The 19,581-nt window shown below is 37.2% G+C and overlaps 1 protein-coding gene across 1 annotated transcript; it reads right to left on the bottom strand.

Moving 5' to 3' along the window:
• Positions 1–1,313: 1,313 nt before the first annotated feature.
• On the bottom strand, positions 1,314–18,538 carry LOC126705317 (DNA polymerase kappa). Its single transcript, XM_050404216.1, has 14 exons — positions 18,329–18,538; positions 17,607–17,779; positions 17,039–17,212; positions 16,735–16,858; positions 16,546–16,646; positions 16,344–16,430; positions 6,779–6,874; positions 6,492–6,612; positions 5,862–5,990; positions 5,318–5,409; positions 3,999–4,110; positions 3,518–3,849; positions 2,371–2,681; positions 1,314–1,615 (listed from the first exon to the last, which is right to left on the bottom strand). The coding sequence occupies exons 1-14, from the start codon at positions 18,441–18,443 to the stop codon at positions 1,495–1,497; spliced, it is 2,088 nt and encodes a 695-aa protein (XP_050260173.1). The 5' UTR covers positions 18,444–18,538; the 3' UTR covers positions 1,314–1,494.
• Between the last annotated feature and the right edge of the window lie 1,043 nt (positions 18,539–19,581).

Genomic DNA, 19,581 nt, shown 5'->3' with positions numbered 1-19,581 from the left:
TTTGAAGGTCTAAAACAATATATTTAAATGGGGCCTTTTTGTCATCACTTAACTAATATTTAATATCATAATTTTTTTTTTTAAACAAAAATCTATTCTTTTTATTTTGTAATATGTTTTCTTTCTTTTTTTTTGAAAAATGCTAAAAGTATAACAAATTTTACTACAAAAACACTTACAAACGATATAGTAATGATGTGATTAGTGACACCTCAAGAAAATAATAAACAAATATTTGAATGATGTTAGGAATAAGATAAATTTTACAACGTGAAAATTACAAAGATGTATCATTAATCACAAAAAGTAATTCAAAAATGCATTTAATAGGTTGTTAATGTACACAAATCATATTATATGTCACATCAATTTGTAAAGGTTTCGAACTAAAACTTATAGTATTTTTGGCATTTTTCTATTTGAATTATTTCTTGTGATTACTGACATATATATATGTGTAAGACTCATTTATTTAAAGTTGTGTTATCTCTAACATTATTCAATTCTTTGAGACTTCTTAAAAGTAGAAAAAAAAATGTAAAACTATTATTTCCCTAGATCTCCAAATTTTTTTTTTTCAAAAATATATATTAATTTTTGCCCAAAAATTTGGAGTCTTTCTCTAATAGGGGCCCTAGGCAATTGCCTAAGTGGCCTAGTTCTAGGGCCGGCCCTGTCCTCAAAAATCCATTGAAACAGCATATTCTCTACAAAGGTAGTGTCACTTACCAAAACTTATTAATAAAGCAAATAGTGTCACCTAAGAAGGCGACATTGTTGTCACAATAATTACCATTCAAATGCCAAACCTTGGAAGGCCCATAAGTCCATAACATAGGATTTTTTGTTGCAGTTTGGCTGGTTGGTTGGTTTGTTTTTGTTATTGTTTTTGTTTGTTGTTGTTGTTGTTGTTTTTTTTTTTTTTTTTTTTTTAATTATTATTCAATATTTCATGTAACCTTCTTAAATTTATTTCTCATTTTTTGTTTAAAGGTTTAAAAAATATATATATATATATATATTATTCAATATTTCTTGTAACCTTTGACATAAAAACTGTTGTGTAAAACTGTAAATTAACAAGATAAATTAGTCATAAAATTTCTTGAAGACTCAAAAATATTTACCTAAAACTATTTTTGCAAAGTTGGGCAAAGTGGGGTTAGGAAAGAAAAGAGAATTTAAATTATTTATATCCATTAAAACAAATGGGAAACTAAAATTTTAGGGAGACGAGTGAATATATAGAGTTTCATTATCTCCTTACATACTATAAAGGGGGGGAAAAAAGATGTGTTTACAAGACTGAAAGATGTATGGAAGACCAGAGATTTTTATTATCAGAGCTGAAATCTGTACATATTGTGACACACGGCTGAAATAAGTATATTGCACATGTTGCAATAAATGAATAGAAGAATTAATCACTAATACACTGGATTTTCGCTATAGCATAGAAAACTATTTACGGACAACAACATATAGATTACGATGCTAAAAATTCTGACTACTCCTAACAAAAAATAGATCTATTGGAATATGTCCCTTATCTTTTGGAGAAGCCCTCTGCTTTTTTCGTTTTCTTTGGCTTGCGATGTTATCCTTTGGGGAAAGCCTGATGAGGTTTCAAACTTGTCAATTGTCAAATCAAATATTTGTTATATATAGACTGAAGATGAAAAAAGCAATCCTATAAATTTATCATAGAGATGTAATTAACAATGGTGACTCATTAGCTCTAGGAACAAATTATTTGCTAACAATATCAAACTGAGAGTTGACACTCAGAAAAACACAAAAGATGTTGCATCTTGCATGAAGATCTTATCAGCACTGGAAGGCACAAATCCATGTCCCAAGCAGAGAAGGAGGGAGTGGGGGGGGGACTTTGCTAAAAAAATCAGCTTAATGTCCAACTATAAATTGGGAGAGAATAATGACATTTATGAGAAAAAATTAGTTTGTACATTTACAAATCAAATGCCATAACTCTAGCCGTAATCTTCAATTTCACACCTTATTCAACTCCCCCTTTTGCTGATCTCCATAATTTGCACATGGACGCAAGGCAAGTTACAGTGTTACACAGATGGAAGAGGTTTTCAATTATCAGGAAGGATACTAGTTTATCATGCCATATAGCATGCATATTTAATAAATTGGGAAATTATCTAGTGGAAACTAATTAGGCAATCATTTTTTTGGTAAATATTAGTATCATTGATTTTAGTCATCTAACTAAGTTGAATATTTTATCACAAAGCATTTAAACTGTCCGCATACCACTCAAACCCAACCTGTTTATCAATCACTTCCAAGGCTAACAAGCAAGGACCCTATAACCAGCATAACAACTAGAATTCAAAATACCTGTGTCTCAGCATTCTTGTGTCACAGTGAGATTCCTCCTTCTGAAGTCTCTCAGCAAGATGAAAATCAAAGTGCTCTTGCCTTTCCTCAACAAAACAAGGTGGTAATTCAATCCCACATAGTGAACACTTGTAATCATTTACCCACAGAAGTAGCTCTCCCTGATTGGATGAAGAGACTGTATCATCATCCGGCAAGTTAGCCCTCTTGTTCTCTTCATCTAGGCTACGAAATGCAAATGGCACAGAAGAAGAATCTGCTTTCAACTCAGACACTGCATTTTGATAAGATTTTCGTTCTGGGGTATTCACCTAGACAAAAGCAAAATCCAGAAACGGAGAACAAGAAAAAACTCGAGTAAAGCGACAACTCAAGAATAAAATAGAAAGCATTTAAATATAGATCTCAACAGAAACTACACATAAGAGTAACTAAGAAATCATTTGAATTTACATTATCAATCAAAATTCAAATTATAGCCAGGGTTCTAGCAATAATCTTTTCCTCGGAAAGAGATTTGGGCTATTTTGAAAGCTGGGTTCTTCACCATATGTAATCTTATTAGAAAAATTAGCTCCTTTTGAACTGTTGGCTATGTTAACAGGTCAGAGAATCAGCAAGCATTTGTTATTGCATTGGTGCCTTTTGTTCTCATCATTTGGTAAGGTTCTTCCAGAATTGGTAACTCAGATTCTATAACAAGGGAATGGCTCCAATATGTTTGTTGTGGTGCTTATGGATGGAGCAGACTCAGAATATTTTAAGGGAAAGAGCTTTCTGGAGTTGAGCTAAAGGGGCTGCTTTGCGCAATCTCTCCTTGGACTTTGGTTTTCTTCTATAACACTCTAGCTTTTAGAATTAGTTGACACCTCATTTTTTTGCTTGGTAATTTAACTCAAGCAACCTGCAATGTTAGGACTTAAAAACTGCTGTCCACCATCCCATTATTTAAGGTTGACACTTTAAATTCTTAGTTGTTGTTGGTTGGAAATGATGGGAACTGAACCTGCACATGGTGGATTCACCCCATGGGTTCTTTGAATTCTATGGACAGCGTTATTACTGAGATTCAACCCTAGGAAATTAAAAAAAATTACATTCTGGTCTGAGTCAAGATTATGAATTAGTCTTTTGAATTCTCGCATACCTTGTTTCCATTTTCATCATTCAAAGGCTCATGAAATTTCAGCATTTCTCCATCATTGTTGCCAATAGCACAATTATCATCTTCCAGATCTGGAAAGTGGCTGCTGTCCAATAAATCCCTACCACCATAACTACAGGCCTCATGGCTACCCATAGAAAAACCAGTTTCTGTATCATTCATGAAGTGGTGATCAACAATTGAGCCCATGGAACTACTATCAACCATACTTTCCCTAGACGCATCTCCAGATATCAAAAAATTGGTGAGAGTTTTTTGTGTAGGATCAGCAGGAGCAACAACCTTGTCTGCATTGAACTGGGACAATCGCAAGCCTGAAATAAGCATATATAGCTGCAATGTCATACACAAAGGTACACAAGGTGCAAGATTAAATTTTAACATGGACCCTTCTCCATGGAAAATTTAATAAATATTGAGCTATTTTCATAAAGAAGAAAATTAAGCACAAATTGAGTGGTACCTATCAGTCTTAAAGAGACTGGAAGTTCAGCCTTTAGCAGCTTTGATGCATATTTCAAAATATCCTCGCTTGAGCAAATATACTTTTGCAAAGTCACAGCTCTGGTCCTAACCTGTTTGTCACATAGTCCGTAAAATTTTAAGCACAAAAAATACAAATTAGTGATGACTAACGTTCCATTTATTTCATTGTAAAATATTTTCAGTGTTTTATAGTGTTTTTTTCATTGTAAAATGTAGTCAAACTTGTAAAACATTTTCTGGTTTGTAAAATGTTTTATGGCCAAAAAATCGGTAAAACATTTTACAAAATGGAAAAGAGCCCCGCCCCTTCTCTTCCACTCTCTCTTGCAGATCCCCCTCCTCTGCCACTCTCTCTCACATACCCACCCCTCCTTTCTCTCTTTCTTGCTCACGAAGGTGGTCAGCGAAGAGGTGGGCTCACAATTGTGGTGGAGAAGCTTTGAATTGCACTACTCCCATCTTGCCACCACTCTGATCTTGATCTGCTCCAATCTCGCCACCGCATGGGATTTCAGATCGAGAACTGAAACTGGTTTTTTCCCCCCTGATTTGGGTTTTCGGAATGATTTGTGGATCGTGATGGTGGCTGGGTTTGTGGGTTGCGGTAAAGGGCTGACTGTTTTTTATTTCCCTCTGATCTGTGGATTTGGGTGGTTAGAGTGGAGGTGGGTGGGTTTATGCCGAACTGGTGGTGGTTGCCTGGATTTAGGTGGTGGGTTTGTTTGTGCCGAACTAGTGGTGGTTGTTTGAATTTGATGGGTTGTGAGATTTAGGAGAGTTTTATCATTTTACTATGAAACAAACACTTAAAAATGATTTCTTGAGCATTTTTAGGTACACAACCAAACATTGTAAAATGAAGACCTTTTCAATAAAATGCTTTCAATGTAAAATATTTCAAATGGAGCGTAAAAGACAAGGTGGGAATAAAATGCATCCCCCCCCCCCCCCCCCTGCCTCTTCCCCTCTTATTTATTTCTCACAATTAAGAATAACGACTATTTAAGTAGAACGCGATTTTTTTTTTTTTTTTTTTTTAATTTTAAACAAGGGTTTCTAGAGACCCAACTCCCAAGCGTGTGTAATCCCCTTGTCCCACACACATTAATCTCCAAGGAATCTCATGGAGGTGATCCCAAGATGTTGACTAGAGGTTTTGAACCCAAACCTCATGGAATTTATGAGACTTTACTTGGGGTTACATACACCAGATATGGGTTGTACATGAATAAATCTCTTATGAGTTCGTATTGACTCTATTTATACAGAGAACCATAATGGAGCAACAAAAAGCACCTCAAAAGTAGTTGTTTTCAATTTTAGAGTCAATGTTCGCCCAGAAAGACCTTCTTTCTGCATGTCCACAGATAGCATCTTTGCAAGATCAGCTGCAAACATAACCATAACAAGGCTTACTTAATAAAAAAAATATATAATTCATTTTCTACATATCCTTTTGACCAAGAATGTCATCCATATTAGCCATAAAATCCACAGAATTGATATACGTACACATAAAATTGTAAGAATTTTAAAAGCTTTAAAAACAACTTCAAATGCCAGTCAGCATTTTATTCACTAGGCTTTGACTAAAGGTTTAAGCACAACCTAAGTAGTTGGAACAATAAATGAATCTTGGGTGAACTGAACTCAGCCACATCTTATTATTTGAAGTCTTGAGGATTGGTCTAAATATTTAAGATGTGTTTATCTGGCTCATAAAATTGGCTGGGCAGGGTTCTAGAGTGAGACATTTCACCCCAAACTAAGCCCAGTTGGGTATTACAAAGCAATATATAACACATTTGTTAAGCAAAAGGGCAAAAAAGGGACCACCTACCTAATTTCTGATAAAATGATGCCTCATCCTCTGTGGATGAAAATGTTCTCTCATTACTGATACTTTTCCGTGACCTGACTTGAGGAATCTCAGTTTGCCCAAGCCCCAGTCCCACAGAGAGGAAAAAATCTGCAATGAATATACGATATAATCATTGTGGTGATATACTAATAAACAATAAAAAAATTTCAAAAAGAAAAAGAAAAAAACCAATGGTGTGTAACAGTGTAAGTCAAAATGTAATAAGAGAACTAGATATGGCAAGAACATGTACAGGATTAAGAAAATAAGGACATCATAAACTGAATAACTACTGCTCTGACCAACCACTGTTGACTGATCCCCTTCCCCTAACAACCCCCCCCCCCCCCCCCACCAGGGGTTTTTCCCAAAGGGTAAAAGGAATAGAAGAAGAAAATACAAGAATATAAACACCAGCAAAGGGGAGAAAAAAGGACATGCAGATCTTGAACTGAAACAAGGAGCTGCAATCATATAAAATGCAAGAAATGATAAAATGTAAAGAGTATAATTTCTGAGTTTATATGACAATATAACAGGCGCACATGAAAGCTATGTGTTTCAGTTGACAATAAAACCACGGTAGAAAGAACTGACCACTGCTCTAACCTGCTGCAGAACGAGAAAACAGTGCACAGAGGAGACCACCTTTTTGAAGCATATCCTCACATGTATTTATTCCTAAAACATCCCTTAAAATATGTTCAGTGACCTTACCGATGCCCCCAATCTGTAAAGAAAGTTGTGTATGATAAGAAATGTAAATCAAATTGAGGACTTCATCAAAAACATTTACAAAAGAGAGCAAGTTCTCATTCTGCAAGCTATCTTTATTTATTAAAAAACCATGTTAAGTTGACTGCAGCAGATCATAATTAACAAATAATTAAATATACCTTCCGTATGGGAAGTGAGGATATAAATGTCATGACAGCCATCCGATCATTTGGTAAGACAAATTGTCCATTTGGCTTGTTTATATCTGAGCAAACCTGAGAAAACAGGAATATGAAGAGTTTCAAACTTTACAAACATAAAGGACCTTAATCACTTTGGTTTGATTGTATTACTGCCATGGAAAGTTAAAGTACAGCTAAAAGATAACACAAATCTAGAAATTTGACTGCACCCTGTTTTACCAGGGATGATTGATTAAAACCTCATTTTAAATAGATCAGTTTCTTTTCTCTCCACTCTTGGCAGATCACTTCACTCTGTTTTCCCAAAAAAGGCTGTCCAGAGTACTTCCAAACCACTTCCCAATTCTATTGGAGGGGGAGTCATTAGTGAGGTAGAACTCCTTTTCGTAATGAAAATATGTGATTGAGGGTGGAGAATTTTGTTGATAAAGTGAAGGCTTGGTGGGCATCTTATTTGCTCCAAGGAACTAGTTTTATGCTAGCTAAGAAGTTGGCAGCTTTGAAGTTGGATCTAAAAAAGTGGAACGAATCGGAGTTTGGCAATGTTACTTTTAAGAAACAACTCTGGAACAAATTGAATGATTTGGATGATAGAGAGGAGACTCATCCTTTAACAATTGAGGAAAAGTTAGAACAAGTTAATCTCTAAACCGATATTGAAAAGCTCACTCTTTTAGAAGAAATTAGTTGGAGGCAGAAGTCCAGGGTGCTGCACTTAAGGGAGGGAGACGCCAACACCAGATTTTTTCACAAAGTGGCTAATTCCAATAGAAGAAATAACGGTATTGAAAGCCTTATGGTTGATGGCAACTTGTCTTCCGATCAAGGTATGATTGCTGATTGTATTACCCAATTCTTCATGAATTTATACTCTGAGCAGCAAGTTGATCGACCATTTCCAGAAGTCTTGGTATTTCCAATGATATCCGGCGATAATGCAAACTAGCTAGATTGACCCTTTGAGGAGGCAAAATTTTTTGATGTCATACAGAATTTTAATGGTAGGGTTTCCAATGGCTTTCTTCCAAGCTTGTTGGGGGATTCTCAAACTTGATCTTATGGCTGTGTTTCATCATTTTTTTGCCAAAGGTCAGTTTGAGAAAAGTTTGAATGCAACATTCATCACTCTCATCCCTAAAAACAATGCAACAATTGAAGTCTAGGATTTTCACCCCATTAGTCTTGTTGGGGGGTTTATAAAATCATTACTAAGGTCTTAGCCACCAGACTTCGCATGATCATGAAAGATATATTTCAGCTTCACAAAATGCTTTTGTGAGGAACAGACAGATTTTTGACCCTGTACTTATTGCTAATGAATGCCTTGATAGTAGATTGAAAACTGGTTTGCTAGGGCTACTTTGCAAACTAGATGTTGAGAAGGCTTTTGATCATGTAAACTGGGAATTTCTTATGCAGTTACTAGAACGAGGTGGGTTCTCTGCTAAACGGAGGTGGTGGATTTTCTTTTGTATATCTACAATTCGCTTCTCTATTCTACTTAATGGCTCTCCTTGTGGATGGGTTGAGAGATCCAAGGGATTGAGACAAAGCTGTCCATGATGGTCACATGATGGGCACATGTCAGGCTTTGGTGTGGGTAATTAAAAGGGAAGATCCTTGGTGGTGTTTCATCTTCTCTTTGCGGACAACACTCTAATTTTTTGTGAAGCTGATTTGGATCAGATTTTGTTCCTCCGCATGATCCTCATTTGGTTTGAGGCGGTGTCTGGTCTAAAGATAAATTTGGGCAAGTCAGAGTTGGTTCCTGTTGGTGTGGTACATAATTTTGACTTATTGTTGAATGTCCTTGGCTGTAAACAAGATACTCTTCCAATGAAATATTTGGGTCTTTCTTTGGGAGCTAAATTTAAGGATAAGACAATATGAAACCCAATTCTGGAGAAGATAGAATGGAGATTAGCGGAATGGAGACGTTTGTATTTATCCAAGGGAGGTAGAGTCACTTTAATTAAAAGCACTATCTAATTTACCCACTTATTTTCTATCTTTATTTCCTATACCTGCTGTTGTGGCTAACCGAATTGAGAAATTTCAGCAGAATTTCTTATGGGGTGGCATTGGTGACAAACCAAAATTTCATTTGGTTAAATGGGCTACTATTTGTACTCCCATTTCTTGGCAAAATTTGCCAAATAGTAGCTTTTTAGAAAAAAATTTGGTACATAGCATACGGATGAAACATTTTAGTAAGTTGGACTGTTTTTGGAACTCGAGTTTGAAAAACTCGATTTACTCTTGGGTGAAACTCAAGTCTAGGAAACTCGAGTTCCATTTGAATAGAACTCGAGTTCCTTGTGAATAATTTGTACCCGCTTGGAACTCGAGTCTAGGAAGCTCGAGTTACATTTTAATGGAACTCGAGTTTCATAGACTTGAGTTCCATTTTTTTTTTTTTTAATCCACATCAGACTTCGCACAAGAGGAAACAAACTCGAGTTCCAAAAATAGTCCAACTTACTAAAATGTTTCATCTACATGTTTTTTTGCTAATATTTTTCCAAAAAGATGTTGTTCAACAAATTTTGCCCCCATTTCTTCGGGTGGCTTGGGGATAAGGAAGGTCAGACTTTTTAATGAAGCTTTGCTTGGAAGTGGCTATGGAGATTTGGGATGAAAAAGGTTGCCCTTTGGAGGCAAGTGATAGAGGTGAAATATGGCTGTGGATGGGGTGGCTGGTGTACTAGGTCTGTTAATGGTCCATATGGTGTTGGCTTGTGGAAATACATTAGTTGGGGATGGCCTTCTTTTTCTCGCCACATTCTATATGATATTAGGGATGGGTTTAGGATGAAGTTTTGGCAAGACCATTGTGGTGAGACATCTCTTGCCTTCAGCTATCTTAAATCGTTTAGATTTTGCCAAGATAAGGAGGCCAGTGTGGTTGAGCTTATGAAGTTTGCTAATAGAGTCCTCTTTTGGGATTTAAGTTTCTTCAGGGGTGTGCATGCTCAGGAATTAGAGGCACTGTCGGGTTTCATGGATTACATATATATGGTGCTTTAATAAAGGGGTTTGGTGAGGATAAGATGTGTTGGAAACCTGATAGAGAGAAGGGTTTCATGGTTAAGGATTATTATAGTCTTTTAGTGGGCTCCAATGACTATTGTTTTCCTTGGAAAAGTATTAGGAAACAAAAGATTCCTTCTCGAATAACTTTCTTTGTTTGGACTACTGCTTTAGGGAAATGTTTAACGATTGACAATTTACAAAAAATGAAGATTTGGATATTCGATTGGTGCTACATGTGCAAGTGTAATGGTGAATCAGTTGATCATCTTTTTCTTCATTGTCCGGCTACTATGGATATGTGGTCTATGGTGTTTGGTTTGTTTGGAGTAAGTTGGGTTATACCACAATCTGTAGTGGGGCTTCTAGCATGTTGGCAAGGCTGATTGGTCGTCATCGAAATGGGTATATATGGTTAATTGTTCCCTATTACGTATTGTGGTGTCTTTGGAGGGAGAGAAATAGTAAGTGCTTTGAAGATAATGAGAGATCCATACCAGACCTAAATTTATTTTTCTATAGAACTTTAACGAATTAGTTGGCTGCTTTGCAAAACCAATCATTTTTTTTTCTTGATTTCCTAGATTCTTATAATTTTTGTTCTTGAATTGTTTAACCCCTTGTACACTCCCTGTGTACTAGGGTGTTCCTTTTTTGATATCAATAAACTTATTACTTATCAAAAAAATATATCTAATTTTGGGTTGTTCCTAAAAATTTTGTATAGTCTCTCTTTTTTTTTTTCTTTTTTTTCTTTTTTTTAATCTTGCCTTTCCCATATTAGTTGCTTTTTTATATAGGTTAAAAAGTAATATTATTAATAGAAAAGAATAAAAGATACATAGAGTTCACGGTAGTGAACAAAGAACAACATAGCAACAAAAAGAAATATAGGAATCAAAATCCTATTCTAAGAGAGAAAAGAATATCAATAATAGTAGAACAATTCAAAAGACCCCCACACCGAGACCAATGGAAGAGAATCTGTTGGCACAAATCTAACAATTGGGCTATTGATTTCTCGATATCCTCAAAAGAACGTCAATTATGTTCGGTCCAAATAGTCCACATCAAACAGCCTAGCATGACCCAATCAATCCCAAACAGCTGAATCATATGCATCCACATAGAATGAGCTAACGGACAAAAAATAAGAAAATGATCCATAGATTCCTCATTACAACAGCACATATAACAAAGATTTGCCAAGGGGTGACCACAGAGCATAAGATTATCTAAAATGAGAATCTGACCATGGGCTACTGTCCACATAAAAAATTCCACGCTTTTAGGAACCTTTACTTTCCAAATGCCCTTCCAAGGGAAATTAGAAGGAGTAACATTTCGAATCTTATGATAAAAAGACCGAGTGTCAAACTTCCCACTTCCATTGAGGCTCCAACAAAGACTGTCACCCACTTAAGGACTCAAAACATTAGAAATAGAAGCTTCCTTATTGGCTAAACACAAAAATAACTGAGGATAAAGAGTTTTTAAAGAGTTATCCACAATCCACTTATCATGCTAAAAAAGAATACAAGAACCATCTCTCACCACAAAAGTGAAATGCTTAGAAAAGCTCTCCCACCCTTCACTAATACTTCGCCATAACCCACACCCATGAGCCCTCAGACAAACTCTAGTTCACCCCCTTTTTCCTTCCCCATATTTCATGGCAATAATCCTCCGCCAAAGATGAGTAGATTCATGGCCATATCTCCAAAGCCATTTCCCGAACAAAGCTTGATTAAAAGGCACCAATTTCTGAATTCCCAAACCACCCTGCTCAAGCGAGAAACATAACTTCTCCCATGCCTTTAAGGGGTATTTGAGACACTCCTCTGAGGAACCCCACAAAAAATTCCTCTGAATGCGTTCTAATCTAATAGCCACGGCTTTAGGAACAGTAAATAGAGAAAGATAATAAGTTGGAAGACTTGAGAGGGTACTTTTCAACAAGGTGAGCCTACCACCCCTTGATAAATAAAGATGCTTCTAGCCCAACAGCTTCTTCTCCATCCTTTCCAGAATAGGGTTCCAGATAGAGGCTGTCTAATAGGAAGTACCCAGGAACATAACCAAACATGTCATAAGTACACTACCCACCCTGCATTGAAGAATGTTAGCCAAAGATTGAATGTTACTCACCTCTCCAATAGGGACAATCTCACTTTTCCCCACATTCACCTTCAAACCAGTAAAGGCTTGAAAACAAGTCAAAGCCAACCTAATTGAGAGCAACTACTCCCTAGAAGCATCACAAAAGAGAATGTTACCATCAAAAAGCAGATATGAAATACGAATACCAGTAGAATTAACAGGTCCTACATGAAAACCCCGAAGAAGACCACCTTCCTCAGTTTTCTTTAGAATCCTACTAAGAACCTCCATGATCAAAAGGAAAAGAAGAGGAGACAATGAATCACCTTGTCTTAAACCTCGAGAACTTCCAAAGAAACCAACAGGAAATCCATTAACCAAAACTGAAAAACGTATAGTAGAGACACAGGCCTTTAACCATTTCCTCCATCAAACCCATCCTCTCCAACAGATAAAATAAAGCATCCCAATTCACATGATCATAAACTTTTTCAATACCTAACTTACAAACAACTCTTGGAGTACGAAAATTCAGTCCGCCATCAAGGCATTTGTTCAATAAGCACTAAATCCAAAATCAATCTTCCACCAACAAAAGAATTTTGCGATTTAGAGATGAGTTTATCTAGCACCCTCCTCAATCTGTTTGCTAACACCTTAGATAAAAGCTTATAAACATTGCCCACTAAACTAATAGGACGAAAATCTTTAATATTCAGTGCATTATTTTTCTTAGGAATTAAAGATAGGAAAGAAGCATTCAAAGACCGTTCAAACTCTGAACTCCTATGAAAGTGATCAAAAAAAGGTCATAACATCATTTTTCACAACACTCCAGCATTTTTGAAAAAAAGCCATAGTGAAGTCATCAAGACTAGGAGCTTTGTCACCCTCCATCTCTTGGAGGACCTGTACCACCTCCTCAAAAAAATCCCTTTCAAGAGAAAGTCGCTCATCTTCTTCAATGCTGGCAAACTCTAGACCATCCATGGTAGGGCGTCATGTATCAGACTCCGTGTACAAACCTTGATAAAATTGAACCACTTAAGAACGCACATCCTCCTCATCCTCATAAAGGGCACCATCCACCTCTATACCTCTAATGTGATTAGTTCTTCTATGGGAGTTCGCTATTCGGTGAAAGAAAAGACTGTTATTGTCACCCTCCTTCACAAACAAAACCTGAGACTTTTGTCTCCAAGAAACCTCCTCTAAAGAAGCTAAATGAGCAATATCACCTTTAATTTGAGTACGACGAGTTTGTTCCTCATGTGAAAGACCCAACAAGTCTTCTCTAGCATCCAGACCCAAAAGCTCAAACAAAAGGCTTTTCTTCCTAAATGCCAAATCACCAAGCTCCTCCTTATTTTAGTTCTTCAAATCATCCTTAAGAGCTTTTAATTTTTGAGCTAGAATAAAGCTAGGAGAACCCAAAAAACAATACCCATTCCACCATTGCTGAGCTCTCTCCACAAAACCCTCATCTTTCAACCACATATTCTCAAACTTAAAGGCACTACGACCTTTAAAGACTCCACCAACTTCCACTAGGAGTGAACAATGATCCGAAACTACCCGAGGAAGTACCCTTTAAGACACATTCCCGAAATGATCCACCCAACCCAACAATGCCAATGTCCTATCAATTCTTGGCATACAATCTGTCCCTGAATCTCTAAACCAGGTGAAAGAAGCCCCTTCAAGGGGTAAATCAACAAGATAGTTAGCCTCAATAAAATCTGAGAATGCAAACATAGTCGGGATAAAAGACTTGCAACCAAATCTCTCACTCGGATATCAAATGATATTTAAATCCCCATTAAACACCATGTCATATTCCACCTAGAGTGCACCCTTGCAAGCTCCTCCCACAAAGCATCCCCATTGGTTATCATCATTAGGACCATAAACTCCTGTACATGCCCATACAAAATCATCCACAACCCCCTTTAGTAAAACATTAACAGAAAAATGACCTATAGAAACATAAATTTTTTCATATACCCTTTTGTCCCATACAAGTAGAACCCCCCCTGCAGTGTTAACTGCATCCAAAACAGCCCAGTCAAGGAACTGACTACCCCAAAGACTCCGAACTACAGAAGAGTTTAAAGAAGCCAATTTGGTTTCTTGGAAGCAAACAATATCACACGTCCGCTCCTTAAGAAGATTCATACATACCTCTCGCTTTTGAGGATTATTTGATCCCCTAACATTCTAGGATAAAAGTCGTAAACTCATTTAAAACTAGCGATCGCCCCTAAACTAGCTGAAGAACCTCAGTTCCTCCTTTTAGAAGAGACCACAGTCATAGTTAACTGTAGAAATTAGACCTCTAAGTTCTCTAAGCCCTTTCTGCCTTGAATTTACTGGTCCCTTAGAAGACCCAGAATTATCCACATCAACACAGTCTTGTTCTAGAAGATGAAACAAAGCCAAACATTGAGCTTCATGTTTTACAATAGGAAAACCCACAATTCTGCAGAAACTTTTCATCAAGCTCACCACCAATTTGGAATTTATCACCTCTAACCCCAAAATCTCACCCTCTTCGACTTCCAGGGTTGCCACCAACTCACTCTGCTCGTTAGAATCCCACCTAGATAATGGTGGACAATCCAGAGAACAACTCTCTTCCTCCCCATGAAAAAAACCACTAGAATTGACACCACTGTGTTTCCACTGTAGAAGCAGAGGCTCCGAACCATCCTGTAGCAACTCAGCCCCATCCAAGGACCTCGGTGACACAAAATCAGCTTGGGGATTACACCATTGATCTCCGCCTTCACTTGATACTTCTGTGAAAGCATCCCTCTCTCCAGAACAAAAACCCGTCTCATTACCCATATCCGAAAGAGGAAAAAACCGATTTTGATCAACCCACTGACTCAGACGAAGAGAATTGATAGCCTTAGACTCAATCGGCATCTCCTTCGCTACCGCTGGACCAAGCCCACAGTCATCGGAGCCAATTTCTCGGCCCCCATACCCATACTACCCACCACATCGCTAGTGAGCCCAAAATAGCTAACCTCCGACACTTTCGCCTCTTCGTCGGGGAGATCTCCCTCCATCCTGATAGATTGTGAATTGGTGAAGGCAGAGGAGCTTCCACCTTGATCCGGCACTACCTCAATCACCGATGCCTCGGATGGCAATCCACTATCTCTCGAACACTTGCCTAACACCTTCGTATACGTAGAAAGTGTATTCTCAACACTTAGAAGTATTGGGTTGGGCAAGTCTAAGTGGCCCTTGCCTTTTGGGCTAGCTGAAGCCACGGGTTGGGCTTTTGCATGCCCACCTGTTGGTTTAAAGAATTCCAGCCCACCACTTAAAACATTGGGCCAACTACGGGCCTTATAACTGAAACATTTACTGTAGTATCTCCATGAATCACGTTACTTCCAAAAATGGCTCCCATATTTTCAAAAAAACCTTGACTTCTGCTAGTTACCATAAACAGGTAAATTTTTCCCAGCTACTTGACCATCACCACCAAAATTCTTGGAAAGTGCCCCGGCCATAGTTGCAAGTTTTGCACCATATAAAAAATTTCTTAGTTTTTTATGGATCACTGACCAACCAGCACGATTGAGACTTGCTGGTATCATAACGCAACCTCTCCGAGCCTCGCCATAAAATATCAATATAGCAATGAAGAGACCAGCCTTATTTGATCTACCACAAAACTCTATCAACTTCCCATCCTCCCTGAGTGTCTTACAATGGACATCATGTCCTGGCACCCAATCACGTATATCGGCAAAACAATTAAGAATCCATTCCATGCCTCTACGTCCAACCCAAATATAGCTCTAAACATTCCGGTGTGTCTCATGCAAGGCATATGAATCAGACCGCCCCCATCAAAAGAAAAAGAAAATAATTTTGCTTCAATGCAAAAAGACCTATTACTACCCCCTTGACCTGAAGATCGAGATGTAGGAGAGATCTTTTGTGAAGTTTCTACAGTGGATATATTTGGTGTGGTGTGTGGGACGGGTACATGGTTAGGTAGTTTAGGCAAAGAAAGGTTAGACACCTGAGGTGGTGGGGATGGGGTAGACAAAATTGAAGGAGGGGGATAAAAGTGAGGATATGCGAAAAAACCAAACTGTGGTGGAAAAAAAAAAGGAAGAGGAGGAGAAGGATTCATAAGCAGACTTATTTCTAGTAGATATAACTTTTTCAAGCAAGATATCAACACGTCTATTCCTTGCAACTTGTCTTCCCATGAACTAAAATGACATGGATGACATGGCTTCTTACAGAAAATATGAAGTTCTCTAAACAATACAGAATGGATACACCCATTATGTTTATTAGTTACATGCCTCAAATTAAATTATGGTGTTGAGAAGATGCAAAATAGATATGAAGACAATATCAAGAGAATAGAGTGTAGAACCTTAGCAAGCAAGCGGTTTGATCCCACTCCAGCACTACATGTAAGACCAGTCTCCTCAAAAACGGTGGTTCTAAGTTCTTTAGCAATCTTCACAAAGACAATACCAACAAAAGCAGTTTAACATTAAAAGCCACTTGATGCAATGAACCCATGTAAAAATACCAAATGTGTAGGCATAAATTTATTATATGTGGTAACTTACTTCTCCACTGGTCATGCTCCTCTCTTTGCAGACATCAGTTATATCAAGGTATGCTTCATCCAAACTAGCAGCCATAAAATTGGGATCATACTTCTGGAAAACTAAGAACAAGATTACAAGCAAAGCAATGATCAGAGATTAACAAAAAAGCTCTAACAAAGAATCTGTCTCAAGATTCGGACATCTAACCTTTTCTAGTTAAATCACTGCAATAAGTATATTTCTTAAAATCTACGGGAACAAAAATTAACTCAGGACATAGTTTACGTGCAATGAAACCGGGCATTGCAGCACGAACACCAAATTTCCGTGCCTGCAGAGTGAACAGATCAGGTTTCAAATAGAAATTAAGGAACCAGGTAAAGTTAAAGGTAATCAAAAATTTTAGAAGGGAGTTTTTGAAATGGAATTGGCAAATCAATCCCATGATTGGAAATGTCCAGAATGACATACACCAATCGAAAATTGAAAGATTACATCATGCATTCCCAACCTCATAATTAGCCGTAGAAATCATAGACATGCCACCAACAGCCATTGGCTTGCCCTTCAAGGATGGGTTACTTAATGTTTCAACAGCTGCATAAAAAGCATCCATATCTACGTGCAGCCAAATTCTTGACAAGTCACGTTTAGTTTCTAGTTCTAATATTCTTCTATCTGCCACCTGTGAATAGGATAAATCATAAACCAAAATACTGCGTGCTTCTTCAATAGGAGTATCTCACACAGATAGCTAACAAATAAAGAAAAAAATAAAAAAAATTAAATAAAAAGTAAACACTTGGAATGATTTTTGCACTCTACGCTGTATCAGAGAAGACGAAGGAAGAGTTCCAGTTTGTAACTTTGCACCCATAAAGTCAGCACTCATAACAATTATAATTCTTGTACAATAACATTTCAGCAAAATAATATAAAATCTTCTCCAATTTTCAATAGATTTCATACATTATTAATACACATGAAAAAAGTGAGCTCATATCTAAGTAGTCAGTATATCTAAAATAGATTCTCCCCATATCTTTTTACAAGCATTCTCCACTTCACATGCTACATACCTTCTGATACTGAGATATAGCAGTTGGCGTGAGCTTTGCGCACTGAGCACGCATGTTGTCAATTTTCTGCCTCATAAAGGCCTCCTTCCGTTCCTCGTTCTCGAAATACTTAGAGCCTTTGCTCATGTCATACACTATTCTTTGCACTTTCTCCTTGTCCACTCCATCCATACCTAGAATCCCACAAATAACACAATATGCTAGATTAAGTGTGCATTTGCCGATTACCTTTTTGTCTTCACTTTTTTTCAAATTTGTCTCAAATTATACAAATAAGCTACGGGAAATAAACAATTCCCAAACAGACGCTAAATGATTAAATTTATCACGGTATCGGAGCATAAGTTCCTAGGATCAAATCCTGTCTCCACCTTACTCCTAATGAAAAATATTATAAAAATAAATAAATAAATAGATAAACCCATGTTAGATTAAATGGTTAAATTCATCATTTTCTACAAAGACCACCTATTTCAACACAAACATACATACATATATATATATATATGAAATAATTAAACCCATAAACAAAGGTTTCAGTTTGTGTGAATACGAGAATCAAAAGTTCAAACTTTTATCTGTGTAGTATAATCAAGTAAATGATCAAACTAGCCTTAAAAATGGTTAACAAATTTAATAGACGGAAATTATTATTTTTAGGTTCAATTGTGTATGGAGAATTGCAATGATTATGATGGGTTGGGTGTGAAAGAAATGGCTACCTGCTTTTGCGTTGGTGTAAACAGTATGAAAAGACTGCCATGGGCGAGGCGTTTCAGTGTGATCAATATCGCCTGAACAAATGCTTTTTTCGCTCTTCTCCTTCTCCTTCTCCATCTCTCTCTTCCACTTTCTTCAAACGCTTCTTCAACAAGCCACAGCCACAGAGCGCTAAAAATGGAAATGCTCGACTGTTATGGGCCACATTGTCATTGTCCAACATTTGAACGTCGATCTGATTTTGAACTCGTTGCAGCAATAGAAATATGGGAAACAAACACTCGGCCCAATTCGCAAGTTCCAACAAGGTTTACCAGATCTTATTGGGTCTGGGACTGGGAGTGAGTGCACACAATTGTAGATGATTTGGGCCAAATGCAAGATCCAGAAAAAGGGCTTTTAAATTGAGGAGAAATATCAAACAAGTCCCAAGCAACCCAATCATAAGATGCTGATATACATGGCAAAAATGGCCCATTACCATCAATTTTCAAAATAATTTGCCCAGAAATACTGTTTCCAAACTATATAGCAATATACCACTTTTTTAGGTACTCGAGCTTGGCAAGCTCGAGTACCATGTTTTTTTAATCCACTATCGCCCCATATTCAAGGAGACCTATAGTGGCGTTTTCAAGCCCTATAGTGACGTTTTCGGGCCAAAAAACGCCACTATAGGGCCCCTTGAACCTGTTATGGGACTTATAAAAAAATTTTGCAGGAAAACGCCGCTATAGGGACCAAAAACGTCACTATAGGGCTTAAAAACGCCACTATAGGTCCCCTTGAACCTGTTATGGGGACTTGTAAAAAAAATTTTGCAGGAAAACGCCGCTATAGGGACCGAAAACGTCACTATAGGGCTTAAAAACGCCACTATAGGGCTCCTTGAATATGGGGCGATAGTGGATTAAAAAAACATGGTACTCGAGCTTGGCAAGCTCGAGTACCTAAAAATGTGGTATATTGCTATATAGTTTGGAAACAGTGTTTCTGGGCAAATTATTTTGAAAATTGATGGTAATGGGCCATTTTTGCCGATATACATAGATTACACACAAAAAAACAGTTCACAATTTTTTGACACATGCTTGTACTGATTTTTTTATTTTGGCTTACTTTTAATGTTACTTTTTTTTTTTTTTTTTTTTTACCTATCATTAACAATCTGCCAACTGTCATTAGGAGTGTGCTTAGATCAGGTTAAGGGGTTTTTGCAATCCTTCCCACCATGGTTGAGTTGAAAAAAATTCAA

This window comes from Quercus robur, chromosome 11 (genome assembly GCF_932294415.1).
Source record: "Quercus robur chromosome 11, dhQueRobu3.1, whole genome shotgun sequence".
In the NCBI taxonomy this organism is placed as follows: Eukaryota; Viridiplantae; Streptophyta; class Magnoliopsida; order Fagales; family Fagaceae; genus Quercus; species Quercus robur.
This window is presented reverse-complemented; position numbering and strand designations above follow the sequence as displayed.

What these genes read in the sequence shown, in the direction of transcription:
- LOC126705317 (XM_050404216.1), bottom strand. Translation starts at nt 18,443, where the DNA reads ATGGAGAAGGAGAAGGAGAAGAGCGAAAAAAGCATTTGTTCAGGCGAT. An exon ending in TTACACCAACGCAAAAGCAG is followed by an intron (nt 17,780 to 18,328) that starts GTAGCCATTTCT and finishes GTGGGATTCTAG; the next exon opens with GTATGGATGGAGTGGACAAG. An exon ending in CCTCACTTCCCATACGGAAG is followed by an intron (nt 6,613 to 6,778) that starts GTATATTTAATT and finishes CTTTCTTTACAG; the next exon opens with ATTGGGGGCATCGGTAAGGT.